Source organism: Scyliorhinus torazame, chromosome 10, assembly GCF_047496885.1.
Source record: "Scyliorhinus torazame isolate Kashiwa2021f chromosome 10, sScyTor2.1, whole genome shotgun sequence".
Classification (NCBI taxonomy): Eukaryota; Metazoa; Chordata; class Chondrichthyes; order Carcharhiniformes; family Scyliorhinidae; genus Scyliorhinus; species Scyliorhinus torazame.
Window position 1 is genome coordinate 225,725,212 of NC_092716.1, and position 25,858 is coordinate 225,751,069.

The 25,858-nt window shown below is 48.3% G+C and overlaps 1 protein-coding gene across 12 annotated transcripts in view; it reads right to left on the bottom strand.

The window, feature by feature from the left end:
- scube2 (signal peptide, CUB domain, EGF-like 2) overlaps positions 1–25,858 on the bottom strand; it is a 239,031-nt gene that overhangs the window by 39,027 nt on the left and 174,146 nt on the right. For 11 of the 12 annotated variants that reach the window (XM_072466498.1, XM_072466495.1, XM_072466497.1 and 8 more), the window contains one exon: positions 22,573–22,743. The exons of the other annotated variant lie outside the window; for it this stretch is intronic. In XM_072466498.1, the coding sequence (XP_072322599.1) occupies positions 22,573–22,743 (171 nt within the window). The remainder of the gene's footprint in view (positions 1–22,572; positions 22,744–25,858) is intronic. 12 annotated transcript variants of the gene reach the window in all.

The window sequence follows — 25,858 nt, forward strand, 5'->3', positions numbered from 1 at the left end:
CACCTGGAGGAAACACATGCAGACACAGGGAGAAAGCGCAAACTCCACAGACAGTTACCCAAGGCTGGAATTGAACCCGGGTCCCTGGAGCTGTGAGGCAGCAGTGTTAACTACAGTGTTACCACGCTGCCTCACAGTTCTGTGAACATCCATGGTGAACTCGCATCGGACTCTTCAGTCATGCCAGGATGTACAGATGAGGAAGTCACTCACATCTTGGACATAATCCAGTAACAAAAAGTCTACCACCAGTGTGTAATATGAAGATGGATAGTATAGCAATTGTTTATGCATTGATGAAAATTGTGTTTCTAGTTTTCTACATAGGGCATGTTATTTACTAACTAATACCTCAATACCAACTTTGACTAATTCCAGTTTACAAGTAAAATGGTTTCCTCTACTACATGCAGAAAGTTTTCATTTAAGTAGAAAGATGGTGACCTGTCACTAAGAAGCAGCAATAACACGGGAACACTGTCATCTCCAAGTTCTCTCCCATGTCATACATTGTCCTGATATGCACTGATGTTTTATCATTGTTGCAGCGACAAAATCCTGGAATTTCTAACATAACACCATCATGGGAACACTGACACCACAAAGACTCCAGCTGTTCAAGACCTCATCAATATTAAGCAAAGCGAAAAAATGTTTTTTTAAAACCCTGGCAGGTGAACTACAGACCAAATCCTTTGTGCATATTTTTACCATGACCGTAGGAAGAGCCAATCAATTCAAATACAAGAATGAACTTGCATTTATATTGCAGCTGTAATGATCTCAGGATGCCCCAAAGCACCTTACAATCAATGAAGTACTTTGGAATTTAGTCAATGTTGGAATGTAGGGAAATGAGCCAGCTAATTTGTCCACAAAGCTATGAGACAAGTAAGCAGATAATCTGGGAATTAAATTCATCACTGTGATCACATTTGGCACTGTGACCTACAGTGTGGTTTCATAGCAACTTCTGAGTTTACATAGCCAGTACGTCATTGATGTATATGTTGACTGTTCAGATCAATGGAGAAGGTAATTTACTGTTTAGCACCAGCAAACATGGTATTGATAACCAGCTTAATACTGTTGTGTATTGCAGACTAGGGTATACATGCAACTTCCCCTTTTGCACACTAGAAAAAGTAACTGAAAAAGCATGAAGCCGTGGTCCAGCAAGTAGCAGGTCTGTTTGCAGGTCTGTAACAATAACAATCTGCTTGGAAATGGGCAGCCTCCTGGTGCACTGCTTTTCAGATAGTTCCAAGAAAGCCTGACTCTCTGGTGCGGCCTCTTTCCAGCAGCCTCACCTGCTGTCCTCTAACAGACCTAACTGCCGCTGCTGCTCCTTTTGCTCTACCTGTTTCTCTACATAAGTTGTACCAGCAATATTAACACCAATGATCACCAGACAGAGCTTACGAAAGCAATATAGTGTGAGAAAGTAATCAGGAAGCTGGGAATTCACACAGCACAACTGCACACAGATTCTGTGATCCAATTATCTACAGCTGAGTGCAAAGTAAATGAATAAGCACACTCACTTCTGCATGGTTTTCCTGTTTCACTGCTGCAAGGCAGATTTTAGTCAGGAATGGAACACGGGTAAACCCCCAGATTTTCTGAAGCCTCACTGGTGAAGCTTGTAGCAGAAATGAGGGGCTGGATTCTCAACACCTTGACGCCGAAATCACGGCCGGCACCGGGGCGTAGAATCCATTTTGACGCACAAAATCGGGACCGGCGCTGGTTCCCCGGGCCCTGAAAAGAGTACGCCGTACCACATATCACTTACCTGCGGCCATTGATGGAGGCCCACCCAGCCATTCTCCACCTCCGACCGGCCGAAGTTCCGGCGGCGTGGGTCTAACATGATCCTGCCAGTCGGGATAGTAGAGTGGCAGCTGCGGACTCAGTCCGCGGCCGCCCTGGTCGGAGACGGGCTGATTGGAGGGCAGGGGGTCCTGAGATGCGGCCGGGCAATGTTTGGCGGTGAGTTCGGGGTCGGATGCACGGCCGATCGGAGGGATCTACTTTTAATGTCCAGCTCTGCGGTCTGAGTTCGCCATGGAGCATGGCGCGGCCACTAGAGGCCGCCACCGTGCGCATGCGCAGCCTCCGATCCGGAAGTGCGAGGGCCTGTATCTGTAGCAAAAGCTGTTAGTTTTACGCCGGGTCCCTGCTAGCCCCCTGTAGGGCTAAGAATATGTGGCCCTTTCACGTCAGTTTTTCTGGCGTGAAAGTCCACAGTTTTTACGATAACATGGGGACATAGTCCCAAAAACAGAGAATCCAGCACGTGGATGATGAATGCACTCCTGCTCCCCAGCAGTGCCACGAGGGTTGACAAACACTCTGTGCACCAGATGTAGAGAGATTACAGAGGTCATCAACTCCAGGATCTGGATACAGCACAAGAAACACTTCAATGACTTCACAAGAGGAACAACACTGAGTACTGAATACCACTCCCTGTCCACAATAAATGGTTGCAGTCATTCACTCCACCATGCAACATTCTCAACAATTCCTCTCCTTCCGTTACTTTGTTCTCACTGGAACGATGGAGGTTGAGGGGCAACCTGATAGAGGTCTACATAATTATATGGGGCATAGACAGGTGGATAGTCAGAGACTTTTTCCCAGGATAGAGGGGTCAATTACTAGGGGGCATAGGTTTAAGGTGCGAGGGGCAAGGTTTAGAGGAGATGTACGAGGCAAAGTTTTTACACAGAGGGTAGTGGGTGCCTGGAACTCGCTGCCGGAGGAGGTGGTGGAGGCAGGGACCATAGTGACGGTTAAGGGGCATCTTGACAAATACATGAATAGGATGGGAATAGAGGGATACGGACTCCATAAGTGTAGAAGATTTTAGTTTAGACAGGCAGCATGGTCGGCGCAGGCTTGGAGGGCCGAAGGGCCTGTTCCTGTGCTGTACTTTTCTTTGTTCTTTGTTCACCACTCAACACAAGACCAGGCCACACCACCTCTTATTTCCATTTCCAACACACATGCAACTTTCATCCTTTACATCAGCCACAAGCCCCATTCTCTTCTCACTTGGCAGGCTTTTAACAATCAATTGTTCTCAGGATTCCTTCTGCAATTCACAGTCAGTCACTTGATTCCCATTCAGCACATGCTCATCCTGCTTGCATATTGATTCTTCTCCCTCAGATGTTTAAACACAACTAGTCTGCTTAATTTGTAAATTTAGAAACTTTAAGTGATTTAATAGGATCCTCCCTTAGATGAGCCCTTGGGCAGAAAACCAAAATAAGCTATGACAGAATGAAACAAAGTTTTGGGAGAAGCTGCAACAGTCTTTTTCATAACAGAAGATGGTATAGAAAAAGAATGAATTGAATCCCAAATTTAATTAACAGGAAATCACTTTTCCAAGCCAAAGGTTGTATTCAAAACACAAAGGAAATGAATAAGGGGTATACGTTAGGATAGGAAGCAAACCTTGAGAAGCATTCTATAGAGGATAAGCACCTGTAGATATGACACACAGCATCTAAAAATGGCAAATGTGTAAAGCCACCTTTCACTGGTTATGGGAAGCAATAGAAGAAAAGCAAAGAAAATAAATAAAAACGGTTAGCAATATTTCTCAAATTGACCCTTGAAAGAAAAACGAACTCATTAACACCATCTGCTTTAATCATTTCCTTACTTCTCAGAATTCTTGGAAGCATCTATTCCCAACACAAAAAAAATACAACTGGACAAACCAGAGCAGAGGAGACAAAGGAAACTTAGCCGCTCAACCATCAATAATGTACTTTTCTCATTTGAATAGATAAAAGGAAAATTTGGAATTCCTAAATCACAATTTTTCCAGTATTTGCAAATAGGACAGCACTTAAGAGTGTTTGAGCCCTTAGCAGATTAAACCCAATGGATCAGATTTCAAGGAATGGATTCAAAGCACAAAGGACAGGAAGGAGCAGGTCTTCAGAGCTTTTGCATTCCTCATTATCAAAAAGCATCAAGAACAAAATGTTTTTTCAAAAGTGACTACTTGGAAAAGGAGTCGGATTACCAACACAGCAGATGTCCAATAGAAAGGGTGAGAATAGCCACACATATAAATTTGGATTAGAGTTTAAAGCACTGACCCAATCTAAAATATGATGTGGAGATGCTGCATTGGACTGTGGTGAGCACAGTAAGAAGTCTTACAACACCAGGTTAAAGTCCAACAGGTTTGTTTCAAACACTAGTTTTCGGAGCACTGCTCCTTCCTCAGGTGAACCAATCAAAAATAGTCCACCAAGTACCTTTCCTTCAGAAAACAATACCAATGATCCCAATAAATCCTGGCAACGAGCTACTTTGATATATATGTTGAGGGCATGGTTCCAGTGAAGGGTACACTGGATAAACACTTCAGTACATGGCATCTAGTATAGAAGACTTTGAAGCAGAATCTCTCAATATCAAGTGCATTAGTTAGACTTCTGCGTCGGTTTCACAATCTGATTGAGAATACATAAATAATTTTAGCAGAATGTAAGGGTTTCAAAAGGAGTTACTGAAATATCACAGTGAAGACATAAAGTGCAGAGTTTTATCAGAAGTTCAGAGTCCCGGACTTCCGGGTGCGGCGATGACCATCTGAGTCGCACGTTTCGGCAGCTCCCGGTGAAACGGAATTTTGGGCTCTTGATAGGAGCCCCAACGGCAATTTTGACGGCTAAAAACACTGTGCGGTAAACCAGAAGGGAATCCCCCCCTGGATACGGATGAAAAAAGGAGGAGAAAGTGGACGGATTGCAGTGGATCCTTTAGAACAGCGGCAAGGAAGGCAAGCAGAAACCAAGATGGCGTCGGAAGGTGGCAGTTTAACATGGGGCCCTGAACAACAAGAGTTCTTGAAATTTCTGTGTGGAAGAGCTCAAAAAGGAAATGAAGAAAGAGCTGTTGGCCCCGATACTACAGGCGATCGAAGGGCTAAAGGAGGAACAAAAGACCCAGGAGCGGGAGCTTCGGGTCGTGAAGGCAAAGGCAGCCGAGAATGAGGATGACATACAGGGCCTGGTGGTGAAGACGGAGACGCATGAGGCACATCAGAAACGATGTGTGGAAAGGGTGGAGGCACTGGAGAACAACGCAAGGAGGAACAACCTGAGGATTCTTGGTCTTCCTGAAGATGCGGAGGGAGCGGACGTCGGGGCATATGTGAGCACGATGCTGCACTCGTTAATGGGAGCGGAGGCCCCGGCGGGTCCGTTGGAGGTGGAGAGAGCATACCGAGTGATGGCGCGAGGACCGAGAGCAGGAGAAATTCCCAGAGCCATAGTGGTGAGATTCCTCCGTTTTAAGGATAGAGAAATGGTCCTTAGATGGGCAAAGAAAACTCGGAGCAGTAAATGGGAGAACGCGGTGATCCGCGTTTATCAAGACTGCGGAGTGCGGAGGTGGCGAGAAGGAGGGCGAGCTTTAATCGGGCCAAGGCGGTGCTTCATAAAAAGAAGATAAAATTTTTAGAATGCTGCAACCGGCAAGACTGTGGGTCACATATCGAGGGAGGCACCACTACTTTGAGACGGCGGATGAAGCGTGGACTTTTATTGTGGAAGAAAAACTGGAATGAGCGGGTTATTAAAAAGAACGTTTGAACAAAGTGGTGGGGCGAATGTGGGGGGCGAAGAGGGGGGTTAAAAAGGGGGGAAAGAGGAGTTTTATGTACTAACCCTGCGATGTGGTAACTTTTCTCTCTTCCACAGGTGGTGATGGGGGGAGGAGGGGAGGTGGAGGAGATGGGGCGTTGGCCATTGGGGGCGGGGCCAAGGGAGAAGCGCGGGCTTGGTTCCCGCGCTATGATAATCATGGCGGGAATAGAGAAGCAGGAAGGAGGGGGCGTCGCACGGTGCGAGCCGAGGTCACGGGGGGAAGCCGAGGTCGGCCAGAGTTTGCTGACTTCTGGGAGCAACATGGGGGGAGTAATTACGCTAGCGGGGGATCTAGCGGGGGGGGGGGGGGGGAAATTACTGGGTTGCTGCTGCTGGGGAGAGGGGGGAGCTGGTATGGGAGGGGATGGGCGGGGGGGCACCGCCTGGGGGAGATACAGCTGCGTGGGAACCGGGTGAGGAGCTGGAAAAAGGGGATGGCTAATCGACAAGGGGGGGGGGGGGGGGGGGGTAGGAAGCCCCCTAACCCGGCTGATCACGTGGAACGTGAGAGGGCTGAACGGGCCGATAAAGAGGGCACGGGTACTCGCACACCTTAAGAAACTTAAGGCAGATGTGGTTATGTTACAGGAAACGCACCTGAAACTGATAGACCAGGTTAGGCTACGCAAAGGATGGGTGGGGCAAGTGTTCCATTCGGGGCTAGATGCAAAAAACAGGGGGGTGGCTATATTAGTGGGGAAGCGGGTAATGTTCGAGGCAAAGACTATAGTGGCGGATAACGGGGGCAGATACGTGATGGTGAGTGGCAAACTACAGGGGGAGACGGTGGTTTTGGTAAACGTATATGCCCCGAACTGGGATGATGCCAATTTTATGAGGTGGATGCTAGGACGCATTCCGGACCTAGAGATGGGAAAGCTGATAATGGGGGGAGATTTTAATATGGTGTTGGAACCAGGGCTGGATAGGTCGAAGTCCAGGACTGGAAGGAGGCCGGCAGCAGCCAAGGTACTTAAAGATTTTATGGAGCAGATGGGAGGTGTAGACCCGTGGAGATTTAGCAGACCTAGGAGTAAGGAGTTCTCGTTTTTCTCCTATGTCCATAAAGTCTACTCGCGAATAGACTTTTTTGTGCTGGGAAGGGCGTTGATCCCGAAGGTGAGGGGAACGGAGTATACGGCTATAGCCATTTCGGATCACGCTCCACACTGGGTAGACTTGGAGATAGGGGAGGAAACAGGAGGGCGCCCACCCTGGAGAATGGACATGGGACTAATGGCAGATGAGGGGGTGTGTCTAAGGGTGAGGGGGTGCATTGAAAAGTACTTGGAACTCAATGATAATGGGGAGGTCCAGGTGGGAGTGGTCTGGGAGGCGCTGAAGGTGGTGGTTAGAGGGGAGCTGATATCAATAAGGGCACATAAAGGGAAGCAGGAGAGTAAGGAACGGGAGCGGTTGCTGCAAGAACGTTTGAGGGTGGACAGACAATATGCGGAAGCACCGGAGGAGGGACTGTACAGGGAAAGGCAAAGGCTACATGTAGAATTTGACTTGCTGACTACGGGCACTGCAGAGGCACAATGGAGGAAGGCACAGGGTGTACAGTACGAATATGGGGAGAAGGCGAGCAGGTTGCTGGCACACCAATTGAGGAAAAGGGGAGCAGCGAGGGAAATAGGGGGAGTGAGGGATGAGGAAGGAGAGATGGAGCGGGGAGCGGAGAGAGTGAATGGAGTGTTCAAGACATTTTATAAAAAATTATATGAAGCTCAACCCCCGGATGGGAGGGAGAGAATGATGGGCTTCTTGGATCGGCTGGAATTTCCCAAGGTGGAAGAGCAGGAAAGGGTGGGACTGGGAGCACAGATCGAGGTAGAAGAAGTGGTGAAAGGAATTAGGAGCATGCAGGCGGGAAAGGCCCCGGGACCGGATGGATTCCCAGTCGAATTCTATAGAAAATATGTGGACTTGCTCGCCCCGGTATTGACGAGGACCTTTAATGAGGCAAAGGAAAGGGGACAACTGCCCCTGTCTATGTCTGAAGCAACGATATCGCTTCTCTTAAAGAAGGAAAAGGACTCGCTACAATGCGGGTCCTATAGACCTATTTCCCTCCTAAATGTAGATGCCAAGATCCTGGCCAAGGTAATGGCAATGAGAATAGAGGAATGTGTCCCAGGGGTGGTCCACGAGGACCAAACTGGGTTTGTGAAGGGGAGACAGCTGAACACGAATATACGGAGGCTGTTAGGGGTAATGATGATGGCCCCACCAGAGGGGGAAACGGAGATAGTAGTGGCGATGGATGCCGAGAAAGCATTTGATAGAGTGGAGTGGGATTATTTGTGGGAGGTGTTGAGGAGATTTGGTTTTGGAGAGGGGTATGTTAGATGGGTGCAGCTGTTGTATAGGGCCCCGATGGCGAGCGTGGTCACGAATGGACGGGGATCTGAATATTTTCGGCTCCATAGAGGGACAAGGCAAGGATGCCCTCTGTCCCCATTATTGTTTGCACTGGCGATTGAGCCCCTGGCGATAGCGTTGAGGGGTTCCAAGACGTGGAGGGGAGTACTTAGAGGAGGAGAAGAACACCGGGTATCTTTGTATGCGGACGATTTGCTACTATACGTGGCAGACCCGGCGGAGGGGATGCCAGAAATAATGCGGATACTTGGGGAGTTTGGGGATTTTTCAGGGTATAAATTGAACATGGGGAAAAGTGAGTTGTTTGTGGTGCATCCAGGGGAGCAGAGTAGAGAAATAGAGGACCTACCGTTGAGGAAGGTAACAAGGGACTTTCGTTACCTGGGGATCCAGATAGCCAAGAATTGAGGCACATTGCATAGGTTAAATTTAACGCGGTTGGTGGAACAAATGGAGGAGGATTTCAAGAGATGGGATATGGTATCCCTGTCACTGGCAGGGAGGGTGCAGGCGGTTAAGATGGTGGTCCTCCCGAGATTCCTCTTTGTGTTTCAGTGCCTCCCGGTGGTGATCACGAAGGCTTTTTTTAAAAGGATTGAAAAGAGCATCATGGGTTTTGTGTGGGCCGGGAAGACCCCGAGAGTGAGGAAGGGATTCTTACAGCGTAGCAGGGATAGGGGGGGGCTGGCACTACCGAGCCTAAGTGAGTATTATTGGGCCGCTAATATTTCAATGGTGAGTAAGTGGATGGGAGAGGAGGAGGGAGGGGCGTGGAAGAGATTAGAGAGGGCGTCCTGTAGGGGGACTAGCCTACAGGCTATGGTGACAGCCCCATTGCCGTTCTCACCGAGGAACTACACCACAAGCCCGGTGGTGGTGGCTACACTGAAGATTTGGGGACAGTGGAGACGGCATAGGGGAAAGACTGGAGCCTTGGGGGGGTCCCCGATAAGAAACAACCATAGGTTTGCCCCGGGGGGAATGGATGGGGGATATGGAATGTGGCAAAGAGCAGGAATAACGCAACTGAAAGATCTGTTTGTGGATGGGAAGTTCGCGAGTCTGGGAGCGCTGACTGAGAAATATGGGTTGCCCCAAGGGAATGCATTCAGGTATATGCAACTGAGGGCTTTTGCGAGGCAACAGGTGAGGGAATTCCCGCAGCTCCCGACACAAGAGGTGCAGGACAGAGTGATCTCAAAGACATGGGTGGGGGATGGTAAGGTGTCAGATATATATAGGGAAATGAGGGACGAAGGGGAGACTATGGTAGATGAACTAAAAGGGAAATGGGAAGAAGAGCTGGGGGAGGAGATCGAGGAGGGGCTGTGGGCAGATGCCCTAAGCAGGGTAAACTCGTCGTCCTCGTGTGCCAGGCTAAGCCTGATTCAGTTTAAGGTATTACACAGGGCGCATATGACTGGAGCACGGCTCAGTAAATTTTGTGGGGTGGAGGATAGGTGTGCGAGGTGCTCGAGAAGCCCAGCGAATCATACCCATATGTTTTGGTCATGCCCGGCACTACAGGGGTTTTGGATGGGGGTGACAAAGGTGCTTTCAAAAGTAGTGGGGGTCCGGGTCGAACCAAGCTGGGGGTTGGCTATATTTGGGGTTGCACAAGAGCCGGGAGTGCAGGAGGCGAGAGAGGCCGATGTTTTGGCCTTTGCGTCCCTAGTAGCCCGGCGCAGGATATTGTTAATGTGGAAAGAAGCCAAGCCCCCGGGGGTGGAGACCTGAATAAATGACATGGCAGGGTTTATAAAGCTAGAGCGGATTAAGTTCGTTCTAAGGGGGTCGGCTCAAGGGTTCACCAGGCGGTGGCAACCGTTCGTTGAATACCTCGCAGAAAGATAGATGGAATGGAAAAAAGAAGGCAGCAGCAGCAGCCCAGGATCGGGGGGGGGGAGGGAGAGGAGGAACCAGAAGGACTCTCAGGGTTGTTAATATATACTGTATAATATGTATAGGTCGTTGCGACAGATAATTATATATTGGACTGTTAAATTATATTTTTGGAGAGTGTTACTTGTGATAAGGCAGTTGCCAATTCGGGTTAGTTTTCATTTTTGTTATTTATTATTTATTCATTTTTTGTTTATAAAATAGGTCATTGTTATTTGTGTTGTTATAATATTGTGTAAAGGATGCACAATGTACTGTGTTGGTTGACCAAAAATTTTCAATAAAATATTTATATTAAAAAAAAAGAAGTTTAGAGTCCCAAGCACAGCTAGAAATGTGTTCCGGCAGCATGCACGGCTCGCCCGCGGGACATTCTCCTTGATTTTACAGGTAGCAGCTCATAAATAAGCTGCCTCTAGACCTGCTGTTCAGTGCAAAATGGACGGCCATCTCCTAGAGCTGCCAGACCAATCAGAGGGTCAACAGTGCCACCAGGAATGGTGGCCACTGCTGAGGAAGGCTGTGGGCCTCAGGCCTACATCAGGTAGTCCAAAGAAACATTTCAAAAACTTAAAACATTTTTTGAAGGAGATGAAACCCGTCTGAGCTAATCTCTGGGGCTATATGGCTCCCTCTTTGAATGAAGAAATACTCTCCCCTCCTCCCTCCCCAGGCTGCTGCTGTGAAGTCACCTGATAAATGTGTGGCTCAAAGATTAGTGTTGCAGAAATGGATTTGAATTCATTGGACATTGACACCAGGACTGGGGAAGGAGGAACCTCTTCCAATGGGACAGTCTTCATCTGAATAATGCTAGGACCAGAGTCCTGGTGAATCGCATAATTAGAGCTTTAAACTGAATGGGGGAGGGGTTCAGTTGCACAGAAAATTTGAAAACTAAAACTAAAGTTAAAGGAGGAGATAGGAGTGCAGGTTAGCGATGTGGTGGGTCGTTATGAGAAAATAAAGGTGAAGGACAGAATGGGTGATTCTGTTTTTGCAACAAGGGGCGGGATTCTCCCCTACCCGGCGGGGCGGGAGGTCCCGGCGGGACGGAGTGGCGTGAATCACTCCGGCTTCGCGTCGCCCCAAAGATGCAGAATCCTCCGCACCTTCAGGGGCTAGGCCCGCCCCAGAGTGGTTAGCACCGCTGGCCGGCGTGAGTTGGCGCATGCGCGGGAGCGCCAGAGCGTGTTGGCGTCATCCCCACGCATACGCAGAGGGATTCGCTTCCGCAACGGGAATGGCGGAAGACCACAGCCTCCGGTGTGGAACAATAGAGTGCCCCCATGGCACAGGCCCGCCCGCGGATCGGTGGGCCCCGGCCGCAGGCCAGGCCACCGTGGGGACACCTCCCGGGGCCAGATTCCCCTGCGACCCCCCAGGAACTCTGGAGCCCGCCCGCACAGCCAGGTCCCGCTGGTAAGGGTCCTACTCTAATTTACGCCAGCGGGACTGGCAAAGAACGGGCGGGACTTCGGTCCATCGCGGGCCGGAGTTCGGTCAGCCCCGGGGCCCATTGAGCCGCGGCGGACCCCGCAATTCTCCAAGACGGGCGGCGCGACTCATGCCGGGGCAAGTTTTGGGTGGCGGGAGAATTAGGAGGAAGGCGGGGGCGGGATTCACGCCAACCCCCGGCGATACTCCCACTCGGCGGGGAGGGTCGGAGAATCCCACCCAAGGAATTAAAGAAGAGTAGGGAAATTTGACAATAGAACAAATTTAAAAGCTTTGCATCTAAATGCACAAAGCATTCGGAATAAAATTAATGAGATTAATGGCGCAAATAGAGACTATAGGGTATGATTTGGTGGCAATTACTGAGACATGGTTACAAGGAGTCCAGGCCTGGGAATTGAATTACCAAGTGTTTCAGAAAGATAGACTGAAAGGAAAAGGAGGTGGTGTAGCTTTGCTGCCAAAGAAAGGGATCGATGCTGCAATGAGAAATGATATACACACTGGAGATCAAGACGTGCAATCAATCTGGTTAGAAATAGTAAATAGTAAAGGGAAGAAATCCCTGGTAAGAATAATCTATAGGTCCCCAAACAGTAGTTCCGCAGTTTTAATATGCACATAGGCTGGATTAATCAAATTGGCAAGTGTAGCCTCGAGAGAGAGATCATTGAATGTATTAGAGATTGTTTCTTGGTACAATATGTGGTGGAGCCAACTAGGGAGTAGGCTACTCTGGATTTGGTATTGTGTCATGAGGAAGGATTAATTGATGACCTCTTGGTTAAGGATCTTCTAGGGAATAGTGACCATAGTATGATAGAATTCAAAATTCAGTTTGGGGGTGAGAAAGTGGAGTGCCACACTAGTGTTCTGCAATTAAACAAAGGTAATTACACAGGAATGAGGACAGATTTGGCCTGAGTAGAGTGGGCAGGAAGGTTATACCGTAGGACAGCTGATGTGTAATGGCAGTTGTTTAAGGAGATACTCAATTTCTCACAACTAAAATATATTCCAGAGAGGAAGAAAGACAGTAAGAAGGGTAAAAAAAAACATCTATGGCTAAGCAGGGAGGTTAAGGACAATACAAAAATTAAATAATACCATGCTGCAAAGGCCAGTGGCTGGCTGGAAGATTCGGAAACGTTCAAACATAAACAAAGGGTTACTAAAAAAGTAATAAAAAGAGCTACGATAAATTATGAAAGAAAGCTAGTGCAAAATATCAAAAAGGATAGCAAACACTTCTGTAAGTACATAAAAGGGAAGAGCGTCGCTAAAGTGAATACTAGTCCCTTGAAAGATGAAACCAGAGAGTTAATAGTTGGGAACACAGAATGGCGGAGATGCTAAATCAATATTTTATCTCAGTTTTACCAGTGGAGGACACTACTTCCATCCCTATAGGAACGAGTAATTCAGAGGTAACAGAAAGGGTGGAACTTAGAACAAATCACCATCAATAGGGAAACAGTACTGAACAAACTATTGGGATTAAAGGCCCCAGATCCTGATGGCATTCATCTTAGGATGTTAAAGGAAGTGGCAGCGGAGACAGTGGATCCATTGGTTATATTCCAAAATTTCCTGGACACGGGAAAGGTTCCAGTCGATTGGAAAAATGTTAATGTAACACCCTTATTCAAAAAGGAAGGCACAGTGTAGGAAATTACAGATCAGTTAGCGTAACATCTGTTGTTGGGAAATTGTTAGAATCCATTATTAATATCAGGACATTTGGAAAGTCAAAACGCAATCCATCAGAGACAGTATGGTTTTATGAAGGGTAAATCATGTTTGACTAATTTGCTAGAATTCTTTGAAATGTAACGATCCAGCAATTGCTTCATGATGATATTACTACAGCTGTCTTGAGCGGGGACCTGAGACAGATGCCTTCAAAATCCAAACTATGGTCAAGCAAGGTTGTGTGATTTCCCCCATACTATTTATTCACCTATCAAAGATCAACTGTGCTCTGGTGTCAGTATTAAATGCCATCTAATGGGAATTTCTGGTGGAATTTCTGGTGTCAGCATGTAAGGCGACGTTGCACACAAGGTGGCTCCCGCCAGGGTACTTTATTTTTGGTCCATTTTGCTCAGTTTCAGGGAATACATTTGCTTAAAATCCTATCTGATCGATAGGATAAGGTGCCCACATAAAGGAAATACCAAAAAGGACCAGGGCAAAGGAAATTGTAGATAGAAATTTATCTCCAGATTCTGAGGCTTCTCGGTTCCTGCGACTCTGACCATGCTAATAAGGGCCGAGATGCTTGCTGGCGTCTTGGCGGTGGACTTGAGAAGCAATGTAGGATTGGGTCCAGGGACCTTCCTAAGTCGATAGAGGATGTCATGGCTCCCATTCGGTGGAAGTTAGAAAAGACCTCAGAAACTGTAAAAGCGTATGGCGCGGCGATTAAGGGCGTGGAGACGGCTCTCTCAAAACACGGCGACCAAATTTCCTCACTGGAGGCTGAGATCTCCCTGATGGCCAGTGAAAATAAAGCAATGGTAGGTAGATGATCTGGCGAAACACTCTAGGAGGCAGAATGTCAGAATCATGGGTTGCCGGAAGGTATGAAAGACGCAACTCCCACAGAATACTTTTCTGAGATGTTTGGGAAGATATTAGGGGAGGGTGGATTCACGTTCCCTCCTGAGCTGGATCGGACACTCCAGCAGAAGCCCCGTCCCAACGAACCACCATGGATTGTTATTGCACGTTTCTGCAGCTTTGAGATGGAACGGGTCCTGAAATGGGCTAAAGAGCATAGGGACTATAAATGGGAAGGCCACGCCATCAGGCTTTACCATGACATTGGACCAGAGCCGGCAAGGAAGTGGGAGGCGTTTAACAAGGCCAAAGTTGCCCTGTATAAGAGTGGAGTTCCGTTTGGGTGGGGTACCCGACTCAGCTCACAGTGACTTTTGAGACAAAAGACTATTTTTTAGATATGCCGGAGGATGCGGATGCCTTCGTAAAAAACATGGGCTCGGTTCAAGTTGATTGTGTTCTTGTGAGGTTTTTGGTTGTTGCAGGGGGGCAAGTGGGTGTGGAGAGTTGTTGGGGTTCCTTGTACATACATGTTTGTATTTCTTTGTTCTTGGGTGGGATGATTGTTTCATATGTTGGATGTGGTTGGGGAGCTGAATGTTACAGGGGCGTTGTTCTTTGTACTAGGGTTGTTATGGGGAATATATAGCTCTCGGTTGGAATATGATGTTTAAAGGGATTTTGTTCTACTTTGTGCCATCGGTCTGGGCAGTATTTACCACACTCCGTGCCCTCTCATACATGCACAATAACCTTGATTTAAACTCTGTTACTTCCTCTTTTACTCTGACTCCACCTATTAACTTACTGTTTTCTACTCTAGTGCTTGCTATCTTTACTAGTATTATGTATACCTTGGTATTCCACTCCAGTATTATCTACTGGTTCCCACACCCCTGCTATGAAAATTTGAAACCTCTGCAATAGCATCAGCAAAATGGCCTGCAAGGAATTCTGTCATAGTTCTGTTCACGTCCAACCCTCTGGAGGAGGTGAGACCTGGACGTCCAGCCTGCCCAGTTCCCACCGCCTCCAGAACCAGTCCCATTGTCCTAAGAATCTCCCTCCTGCACCATCTTTCCAGTCATATATTCATCTGTCTTATTTTCCAATTTCTGTACTCACTTGCAAATTACACTGGGAGTAATCTGGAGATTATGGCCATTGAGGTCCTGCTTGTTCATTTTCTACCTAGCTCCCTAAATTATGACATTAGGACCATATCACTCTGTCTGTGTTGTAGGTCCTGATGTGGACAATGACTGCTGGCTGTTCACCCTGCCTCCTCAAGGTGCTCTGCAGTCGCTCAATGACAATCTTGACCTTGTCACCAGGGAGGCAACTTACCATCCTGCAGTCACATCTATGGCCGCAGCAACGCTAATCTGTCCCCATACTATTGAATCACTTATCACTAATGTGCTTCCATACTTCCCTTTACCCGTTGTGCAGCTGGGTCACCCATGGTGCCATTGATGTGGCTCTGGCTGCACTCCCTGGATGAACCATCACGCTCATCAGTATTCGGAACTGAATAATAGTCGGAGAGTGGGATGCACTCAGGTGGCCCCTTCACTACCGATTGCTTTTTGACTGTCTGGTGGTCACCCCTTCCCTCTCTTCCTGCATACTCTTAAGATTTGGGGTTATCACATCCATGTGCTATCCACATAGCTCTCAGTCTCACTGATGTTCGGCAGTGATACTAGCTGCTGTTCAAGCTCCAAAACCCAGAGCACAAGCTTCTGCAAATGATGAACCTTCCTGTACAACTAGTTATCCAGGATAGGGGAAACATCCTGGCATTCCCACATAGCACAGGATGGGCATTCTGAAGGTTGAGGCAGACCTGCCATATCCTTATTTATTAGTTACCCGTACCACTTCTCGCTCCGCTTTCAGTCCCGACTCTCCTCCAAACATTCACTGCATCGCACTCTGCTATCAGCTCTAAGTCTCCTTCTAACACTCACTGTGTCTTGCTCGGTTTCCAACGCCATGTCTCCTCCAAGCTCTCGCTGTGTCTCGCTCCGCTTTCAGTCCCAAGTCTCTTCCAGGCTCTCGCTGAGTCTTCCTCCGCTTTAAGCCCCTAGTCTCCTCCAAATTCTTGCTGTGTCTCTCTGCTTTAAGCCCCTAGTCTCCTCCAAACTCTTGCTGTATCTCTCTCTCTCTGCTTTCAGCCCCAGGACTCCTCCAAACCATCACTATGTCTTGTTCTGCTTTCATCCGGAGACTCCTCCAAACACTTGCTGTCTTTTTTTCCTTCTTTCGTGGGTGGCGCTGGCAAGACAGCATTTTTGTTGCCCATCTATAATTGCCCGAGAGAGGTGGTGGTGAGCTGTCTTCTTGAACAGCTGCAGTCCATGTGGTGTAGATAAACTCACAGTGCTGTTAGGACAAAGGTCCAGGAGTTTGAACCAACAGCAGTGAAGGAGCGGTGAATTTTCAAGTCAGGGTAGTGTGTCGCATAGAGGAGGGGAACGTCGGGGTGGTGATGTTCCCATGAATCTGCTTGCCTTGTCCTAGATAGTAGAGATCAAGGGTTTGGAAGGTGCTGTTGAAGGAGCCTTGGTGGGGTGCTGCAGTGCATTTTACAGATAGTACACACAGCTTCCACTGGCCACCGGTGGCGGAGGGAGAGGATGTTGAAAGTGGTGGATGGAGTGTCAATCAAGCAGGTTGCTTTGACCTGGATGGTGCCGATCTTCTTGAGTGCTGTTGGAGTTGCACCTATCCAGACAAGTGGAGAATATTGCATCATACTCCTGACTTGTGCCTTGTAGATGGCACCGTCCCTGACCACCATTGACCACCATTGGGGGTCTCCAATGGCCTGCGGGAAAACTCCGAAATGCCGTTACGCCGAGTCCACGTTTGTGTGAACCAGTACTAAATGGTGCCCTGGCGAGGTCTCGCAGGCGCAGCGGTTGTCCCCACGCCAGGTGAATCCGGCATCCAGGTATTTAAATGAGCGGTTATGCTCATTTAAATATGCAGATCTGGATCTCTCCTTAGACTTGGGTGACTCACGTCTGGGGTGGAGCCCGATTTAGGGCTCTTGTGCGATTCACCCTTTGCACCCGGATCCGTGCCGGGCTCATTGGGGTCACTGAATCGCACCCATACATCACGTATATTACCCTCAACTTGGGAACAGATGCATAAGAAAATGGCAGGCTTAAAGGAATGTGGCAAGGAATGGTTGATCCAAACAAAGATTGTCTATTTCACAAGTACTCTTTTATCCATTCCTCAGGAGATGCAAGCAAGAATCATAAACCTTAAATCTCATACACTTTCAAGACTTTAACATTCAAATCCTGCATGATACACATTCTAACACCCGTTATGTGCAGTTGTGTACATGTCAATCACTGCGCCATCGACGAGTCCCTCCCCTTCCAGGTCGAAAGCGACGCGTCTGACGTAGCTCAGGCGGCAACCCTGAACCAAGCGGGCAGACCCATGGCCTTCTACTCTTGTACCCTCCATGCTTCAGAAATCCGCCACTCCTCAGTAGAAAAGGAGGCCCAGGCCATAGTAGAAGCTGTGCGACATTGGAGGCATTACCTGGCCGGCAGGAGATTCACTCGCCTCACTGACCAACGATCGGTTGCTTTCATGTTCGATAATGCACAGCGGGGCAAGATAAAAAACGACAAGATCTTGAGGTGGATGATCAAACTCTCCACCTACAACTACGATATCTTGTATCATCCCGAGAAGCTAAATGAGCCTCCTGACGCCCTGTCCCGTGGCACATGTGCCACCGCACAAGTGGACCGCCTCCGAGCCCTCCACGAGGACCTCTGCCACCCGAGGGTCACTCGCTTTTTCCATTTCGTCAAGACCCGCAACCTGCCCTACTCCATCGAGGGGGTCAGGACAGCGCTTCAGGGCCTTGGGGCAGTGAGGGAGGGGGAACTCCATAAGGGAGCGCATGCGCTCAGGGTCGGGGCCTCTAACTCCATTTCGCATTACGTAGCCTAGAATGGCTAGACGGTGGGTGCTAAATACGCTTTTAACCTTATTGTACGTTAAGTTAAAGATTTTCGCGGTCTGGAGAAATTTGCGGAGGTTGGTGTCATGGTCCTGCTGGTCATGGCCACAGATGGTGACGTTATCCAGATACGGGAACGTTGCGCGTAAGCCGTAGCGGTCGACCATTCGGTCCATCTCTCACTGGAAGACCAAGACCCCATTAGTGACACCAAAGGGAACTCTTAAAAATTGATAGAGCTGCCCATCTGCTTCGAAGGCAATGTACTTGCGGTCACTATTACGGAGGGGTAGCTGATGGTAGGCAGACTTGAGATCCACCGTGGAGAAGACCTTGTATTGCGCGATCCTGTTTACCAGGTCGGCTATACGGGGAAGAGGGTATGCGTCCAGCTGCGTAAACCTGTTGATGGTCAATGACCATCCTATGTTTCTTCCCGGTCTTTACCACCACTCCTTGAGCTCTCCAGGGACTGTTGCTCGCTTCGATGACCCCTTCCCTCAGCAGCCTTTGGACCTCTGACCTGATGAAGGTCCGGTCCTGGGCACTGTACCATCTGCTACTGGTGGCGATGGGTTTGCAATCCGGGGTGAGGTTCGCAAACAGGGAAGGTGATCGACCTTAAGGGTTGCGAGGCCGCAGACAGTAAGGGGGGGTATAGGGCCACCGAATTTAAAGGTCAGGCTTTGCAAGTTACATTGGAAGTCCAACCCCAGGAGTGTAGCCGCGCAGAGGTGCGGCAGGACATAAAGGCGGAAATTGTTGAATCTCCTGACTTGGACAGTGAGGTTCGCTAGGCAGAGTGTGACCCGGAGGCCAGGGAGATCCTTTGGTTTACAGGGTGGGTAACAAGTAAACAGCGCCTTACCGTGTCAGGGTGAACAAAGCTTTCCGTGCTCCCAGAGTCAATCAGGCAAGACGTCTCCTGGCCGTTGCTGAAGACCGTCATTGTTGCTGTTGCGAGTGTCCGAGGTCGACTTTGGTCCAGTGTCACCGAGGCCAGATGAAGCAGATGCGAGTTCTGATTGGGCAGCGTGTAGTCGGCCGTGCTGGGGGCCTGGGGCCCCATCCAAGATGGCGTCTCCCATGGGTCGCACATGGTGGCCGGGGGTGGACAAGATGGCGGCGGGATGTCCGGGGGGCAAGATGGCCACGCCCGTGGGTTGCACGTGGCCCTAGGATAGAGGGGTGGCGGTGAGCGCTGGCCGGTCGGGGCCTGAAGGGGGGGTTGCCGCGGCGGTCCGGAGTCGCTGGAGACCGCGGCCACGGCGCGGGCCTGGCGGCAGACCCCACAAGGTAGCCCTTCTTGCTGCACCCTTTGCAGGTGGCGGTGCAGGCCGGGAAGCGCGGGTGAGGATGATTCGCCTGCCTGCAGAAGAAACAGCGGGGCCGGCGGCGTTAGCGTGCTGTCTCGCAGCGCAGGCCTGCGTGGTCAGGGGAAAGGTCTGTGGGGCTGCCGCTGCCACGCAGCCGAGGGGGCCGCCGCGCGGTCTGGCGCATAGGACTGCGTGTTTTGGGAGGCTACGTCCATGGACCCTGCCAGGGCCCGTGCCTCTCTAAGTCCCAGGGTGTCCTTTTCTAGGAGTCTTTGGCCGATCTCGGAGGAGCTCATACCTGCTACGAAGGCATCCCTGATTAAAAGTTCCAGGTGCTCGCTCCCCGAAACTTGGGGGCAGCCACAGTTTCGGCCCAGCACCAGTAGCGCCCGGTAGAAATCCTCCAACGATTCCCCGGGGCTTTGCCGTCTAGTTGCAAGCAGGTGACGTGTGTAGACCTGATTTACAGGGCGGATATAATATCCTTTTAACAGTTCGATCGCGGCATCAAAGTCCTCCGCCTCCTCGATAAGGGTGTAGATCCCAGGGCTGACCCTTGAGCGCAGGAGGTGCATTTTCTGTCCTTCTGAGGGGGTGCCTCCGGCCGTCTCGAGATAGCCTTTAAAGCACGCCATCCAGTGTTTAAATATTGCAGCCGAGTTCTCCGCGTGGGGGCTGAGTTGTAGGCACTCCGGTTTGAATCGGAGATCCATCCTTCCAGCTTAAGTCTAGTCTATTAAATTGATGCACGATCAATTACACTCAAGACGAAGTGATTTCATAACTGAAGGCTTTAAAGGACTAGATCTGTTCCCCAACAGCTTCGGTACAGAATGAGGGCTGCTGGGACGGCATCTGTTCTTATACGCCGCCTGTCAGGGCGGAGCCACATATCAACATCCAATGGCAAGCTGCCAGGCTTACCCAATGGTCTACAGCCTCTTGGGTACCGCAATACCTGATACTACCACACAGGTAGAGAGGAAGAACGGAACGGTCTGGAAGACCGTCCTACTGGCCCTACGGTCCAGGAACCTCCCAGTCTCCCGCTGGCAAGAAGTCCTCCTGGATGCCCTCCACTCCATCCGGTCACTACTTTGTACAACCACCAGACACCTCACGAACGTCTCCTTGACTTCCCCAGGAAGTCCTCCTCTGGGACCTCGCTCCCAACCTGGCTGGCAGCACCCGGACCCATCCTGCTCCGATAACACGTGCGGGCGCACAAGTCGGACCCGTTTGTCAAGAGGGTCCATCTGCTCCATGCGAACCCCCAGTACGCCTACGTGGCATACCCCGACGGCCGACAAGATGTGGTCTCCCTACGGGACCTGGCGCCCGCCAGAACTCCACATACATTCCAGCCACCAGTCCCACCCTCCCCTCTACCGCACCACCTTACAGGAGGATCGGTTCTTCCGCCGCCCCTGCCTAGGGCCCCCCACCCACCGACACCCCCCCGCAGGCGCTCCCTTCCCAGGTCAGCCGTTTTCCCCACCAGCGCCATCTAGGGGTGACGAAGCTGCCATGGAGATCGAAGCCACGCTCCCGGAGTCAGAGACGCCCGAGCCTCCACCGGAGTCACCACCGAAGCTCCGACGATCACAGAGGACGACCTGGGCCCTCGATCGACTGATTGCTTCATTTTAACTGTAATCTGTAAATATAAAACACCGAATGTACATAGCTATCAGACTTGTAAATAGTTACTAAACACTGTACGGAGGTATTACAGTACCTCCATAACTAATTATATCATGTTGTTATGTTTTATAATTGCTGGCCACCACCCCCGCCGAACTTTTTTTTAACAGGGGGTGAATGTGGTATTATAGGTATTACGGTACCTGAGAGGCTGAAGTACCATTGGTAGAACCTATATGCTTACCATTGGCTAGAGTGCATAATAACTCCGACCTGATAGGCGGGGTATAAGCACCCGTGCCGTCCCAGCAGCTCTCATTCTGTACCTGAGCTGCTGGGGGAAACATCTAACTTATTAAAGCCTTCAGTTGTACGACAACCTCGTTTTAGTGGTCACTGATCGTGCATCAGTTACTAACTCCATCGCTCTCCCTGGCACCTGTCTTAGACTATGTCTGACTATTCAGAACTTTGATATCATATTCATTGAATCACTACAATGCAGAAGGAGGCTATTTGGCCTGTCGAGTCTGCACCGACCCTTCGAATGAGCAGTCTGCCCATTTACGAGTGCCCTATCCCTGTAATCCCATAACCTAATTTGTATATCCCTGGACTCTAAGGGGCAATTTAGCATGGCCAATCCACCTAACCAGCACATCTCTGGACCGTGGGAGGAAAGCGGAGCACCCGGAGGAAACCCACGCAGACAGGGGGAGAATGTGCAAACGCCACACAGACAGTCATCCAAGGCCGGAATTGAACCCAAGTCTCTATTTCTACCTCTGTAGCATCAACCAACACCCACTCCTTCCTCACCTCATCTGCTGTTGTAATCCTCGTTCATGCCTTGATTATCTCTAGACTTAATTATTCCAAGGGACTTTAGATGGCCTCCCATATTCAACTCTCCATAAATTTGTGGTCATCCAAAACTCTGCTTCTATGTCCTTACTCGCACCAAGTCCTGTTCATCTGTTTCACTCCTGTGTTCACTGATCTATACATTAGCTCCCAATCAAGCAATGCCTCACTTTTAAATTCTCATCCATCTTTTTAAATCCTTCCATAGACCAGTAATTCCCTATCCCTGTAGAGGCTGTTTAGCACAGGGCTAAATCGTTGGCTTTGAAAGCAGACCAAGGCAGGCCAGCAGCACGGTTCAATTCCCGTAACAGCCTCCTCGAACAGGCGCCGGAATGTGGCGACTAGGGGCTTTTCACAGTAACTTCATTTGAAGCCTACTTGTGACAATAAGCAATTTTCATTTTCTCTGTAGCCTCTTCCAACTCCACAACCCTTGGGTATTCGCAATCTAGCCACTTGAGCAATTTTAATGGCTGCCATGACTTCAGTTGCTCAGCAATTCTCTTTCTAAACCGCTCCACCTCTCCATTTCTCTTTCATTAAAGACATATCTCCTTCACCAAGCTTTTGGCCATCGTCCCTGATACCACCTTATGTGACTCAGTGTCTAATTGTGCTTTATAAAACTCTTGTAATTAGCCTCGAGTCCTATTACTTTACAGTTGTTGCCATTCAGAAATTAAGTGATTGCATTTCCAGCATTTTAATTGGAGAATTACATCGCTATTCCATTTGTATTAATGTCAAAATGTCTCACCTCCACATTCTGAAACATTACGTGCACCAGTTGACCTTTGGTTCACTTGGTTCTCAGAGTTTGGGCAGGGCTCGCACGAAAGCTGTCCTTCTTCATCCTGATATGTGCCAGCAGGACATAAAATACACTTCTCCTGTTCGCCATCATAGTACCTGCCAACGCTACAACTAACTAACAACAGAAATTAGAAGGAACAGTCACTATATAGATGGAAGAGAACACGTTTCTCAGAATTGGTAGGACAATCTGTGTACTCCATACTGACTTGTTGAAAAGCATAAAAATTGCTTTTTATGGAGCTATGGAAAAAATGTTGAAAGATAACTAAAGCTGACTGTGAGACACCAGTGGACGTAATTGCAAACAGATTTAAATCTGTTTTGCATAGAATGTCAAAAGCATATCTGACTTTTCATGATGATTTTGACTTTGCTGTTAGCTCAATATAGCATTCACACTTAGCTTATTACATGCCAAATGTTTGTATTACTGTGATATGTTTCTATGGTTTAATTTAGTTTGTATTGGTTTTGCATAAACTACTAACATTTGCTGCAAACTTAGAGAATTACAGATCATCCTGTATTTTAAATGACTAGCTGATTGATTTTACAATATAATGTGAATTGGTTTACTGCACATTGTGGAACCCAGGTTCTTCCAGAAGCTATTTAGAATTAATTTCTTAATTTTTATTTTAAGTAGCATAAACTGATAATATTTTTAATGCTCCAAAGATTATACAGTGAAAACATATGACAATGGGTACCCAAGGGATCCTGCAGAATTCAATATAAAGATATCAATATATATTTTCCAATAACATTTTTTAAATGGATGAAGCCATTGATTCTGTATTGTTTCTCTGTAAAGAAGAAAAACTTATATTTTGACTTTTCTTCTTACAAGCGACCTGTCCCCTTTTCCTCATTGTCTTCTATGCCCTGGAAGATCAGTATTGCAAATGTATCTCATGGAATTTTCTTTTATTAATTGTTCTAAAGTAAATAGATTATTGAATTGTTCCATATTTAGTATGTGTACCCTTCGCTGTAACTAGCTTTTTGTATGGTTCCCAAAGAGTGTTAAATAAAATTAATCCTACATTTTGTATACCACAAGTGGCCTTTTTATTAAAAGTATTTTTTGAGCTTTTGCAAAGTATTTATAATGAACAAATGAATTTCTAAGAGAACACATACGTGCATAAGTGTATCTTCCATCGAATCATTCAAATTAGGTAGCAAAGGAATAAAACTCTACAGATCATCCTGAAGGAATCAGAATGTTGAATCAGATTCAATTTTTATTTCCCTTACATCACTTGTAATATCAAAAACACTCTGAACATCATCAAGGTTACTGAACGGCAATTTGATTCCACATAATAAGAACAATTGAGCCAACAGTACTTTTATGCTTATGTGCTAAACTGCATCAAAGTAACAGAATGTGAAATCACACTGACAAATCCCTATGCACCAAGTTCCTGTAATTTTTGACAAATTGTCTAGCAAAAGACACCAATCATACTCAGCACTTCTTCACAGGGATGAAGGAAAGGAAGAAAACCTAAAGGATGAGAAACATTGCATGGTTTCCATACAATTCATTGTTGTTGACTCATCTGGCACAGGGTTATCCACAGGAACAATAATCTGTGAAATGGGGCTAAAAAGTACACTTGTAACAGATGTTTCTTATGTTTAACAAGTGGCATGTTCAGTTTTCCCCATTGTCTTCTGTGCTATGGGATAGTGGTGTTCTGTATGCACCTATTTACATTTTGTTTTATTAACTGTATTCTAAAGAAAGTAGATTGTTATTAATAGTTCCAGCAGAAAAACAAACTGCAATAATCAACTTGGCACATCATTGATTTTGCATGATACCAGTTTATGTAATTCTCCCAGACTATGTGGTTGCTTTGTAAATGGTATGGCCAAAATAATTAAACTGCCGCTGGTGTTATCAATTTGATATAAAGCTGATGATGGTATAAATTCAATGCCACTTTTTAAAAATGTCTTCCTTTTCCTCTCCTGAAAGCATCACATTTTATTATTGAGGCATTAGTGTCTCAGTCAAGTGGTCAAACTTCATTTGATAGCAGGCTAGTCAACCTGCCTTTTTGGTCAGCAGAAATGGGAGCTTCAGTCTTTCTTTTATCAATATGTGGTAATGGCATGGATACCAGTGCTAGAAAATCAATGTGCAATTCCTTAACATTTCTGTAGAAATATGCTGTATGTTTAGCTTGTCCATAAAGAACTGGCAGGGTTAACAGGAAATTAATGCTAAAAGAGGGGCCAACCGCAACTTAATTTGGAACACATACAAGCTCAGATTTTGGGCATGATTCAGCCACCGTGTTGGGCCGAGTGCGGAGCTGGGTGTGACAGGTGAATCCCAGGAGAGCCTCAAATTGGGCTTTGCGTCAGGCACAGGCCGATCGCAAGTCACCTTAATCGCTGAACCCGATACAACCACGCCCTCATTTAAATATCCCAACGTCACATTCACTTAGCGAATGGGAGTCACAGGCATCAATCGTACTGCTTTCCACAAGCGTGGACCAGTCATGACGGCACCTCGGGAGGTCTCGGAGGCCAATAGAGACCCCCCCTGCTGATCAGGGATAGGGTAGGGTAGTTCCCTGGCACTAGGACAGTGCCACCGGTGCATCCTGGCAGTGTCAACTGATTGTGAGTCACCCGACTAGCTACGCCTGGCCCTATCTGGACCAAGCCCTAACTGGGCATGATCCAGATAATGATATTTAAATGAGCCATTGGGCTGATTTAAATATCCCGATGCCACATTCACCCGCTCGGGAGTCAATGGCCGCACCTGTGAGGCCTCAACCAGCATTGATTAGTACCAGTTTCCACAAGGGTGGACCAGGCGTGATGGCACCTCGGGGCATCTGGGGAGGCCATTAGAGCCCCCGGATGGTCAGGGACAGGGTATGATAGTTATCTGGCATTCCACCGGCACCCGGGCACTCTGGCTGTGCCACCTGGGTACCCTAGCACTGCCAAGATGTCAGGGACACTGCCAGGGTTCCAGGCTGGCAGTGGCAAGGTGCCCAGGTGCCAGGTCGACATTGCCAAGGGTTGGAGCCTGGGGGCCCATGCCCATAAAAGAGGGAAGGGTGTGAAGGTGCTGCAGAAACGTTGAGGGGGTGAAGGGGGGGGTCAAGGGGGAAGGTGTAAAGATTGCGGCAGCCTTAATGGCACCCCAATTTCTGAGGAGCTGGTCTCGCCGGCGTTTTCAGCTCGCCAGT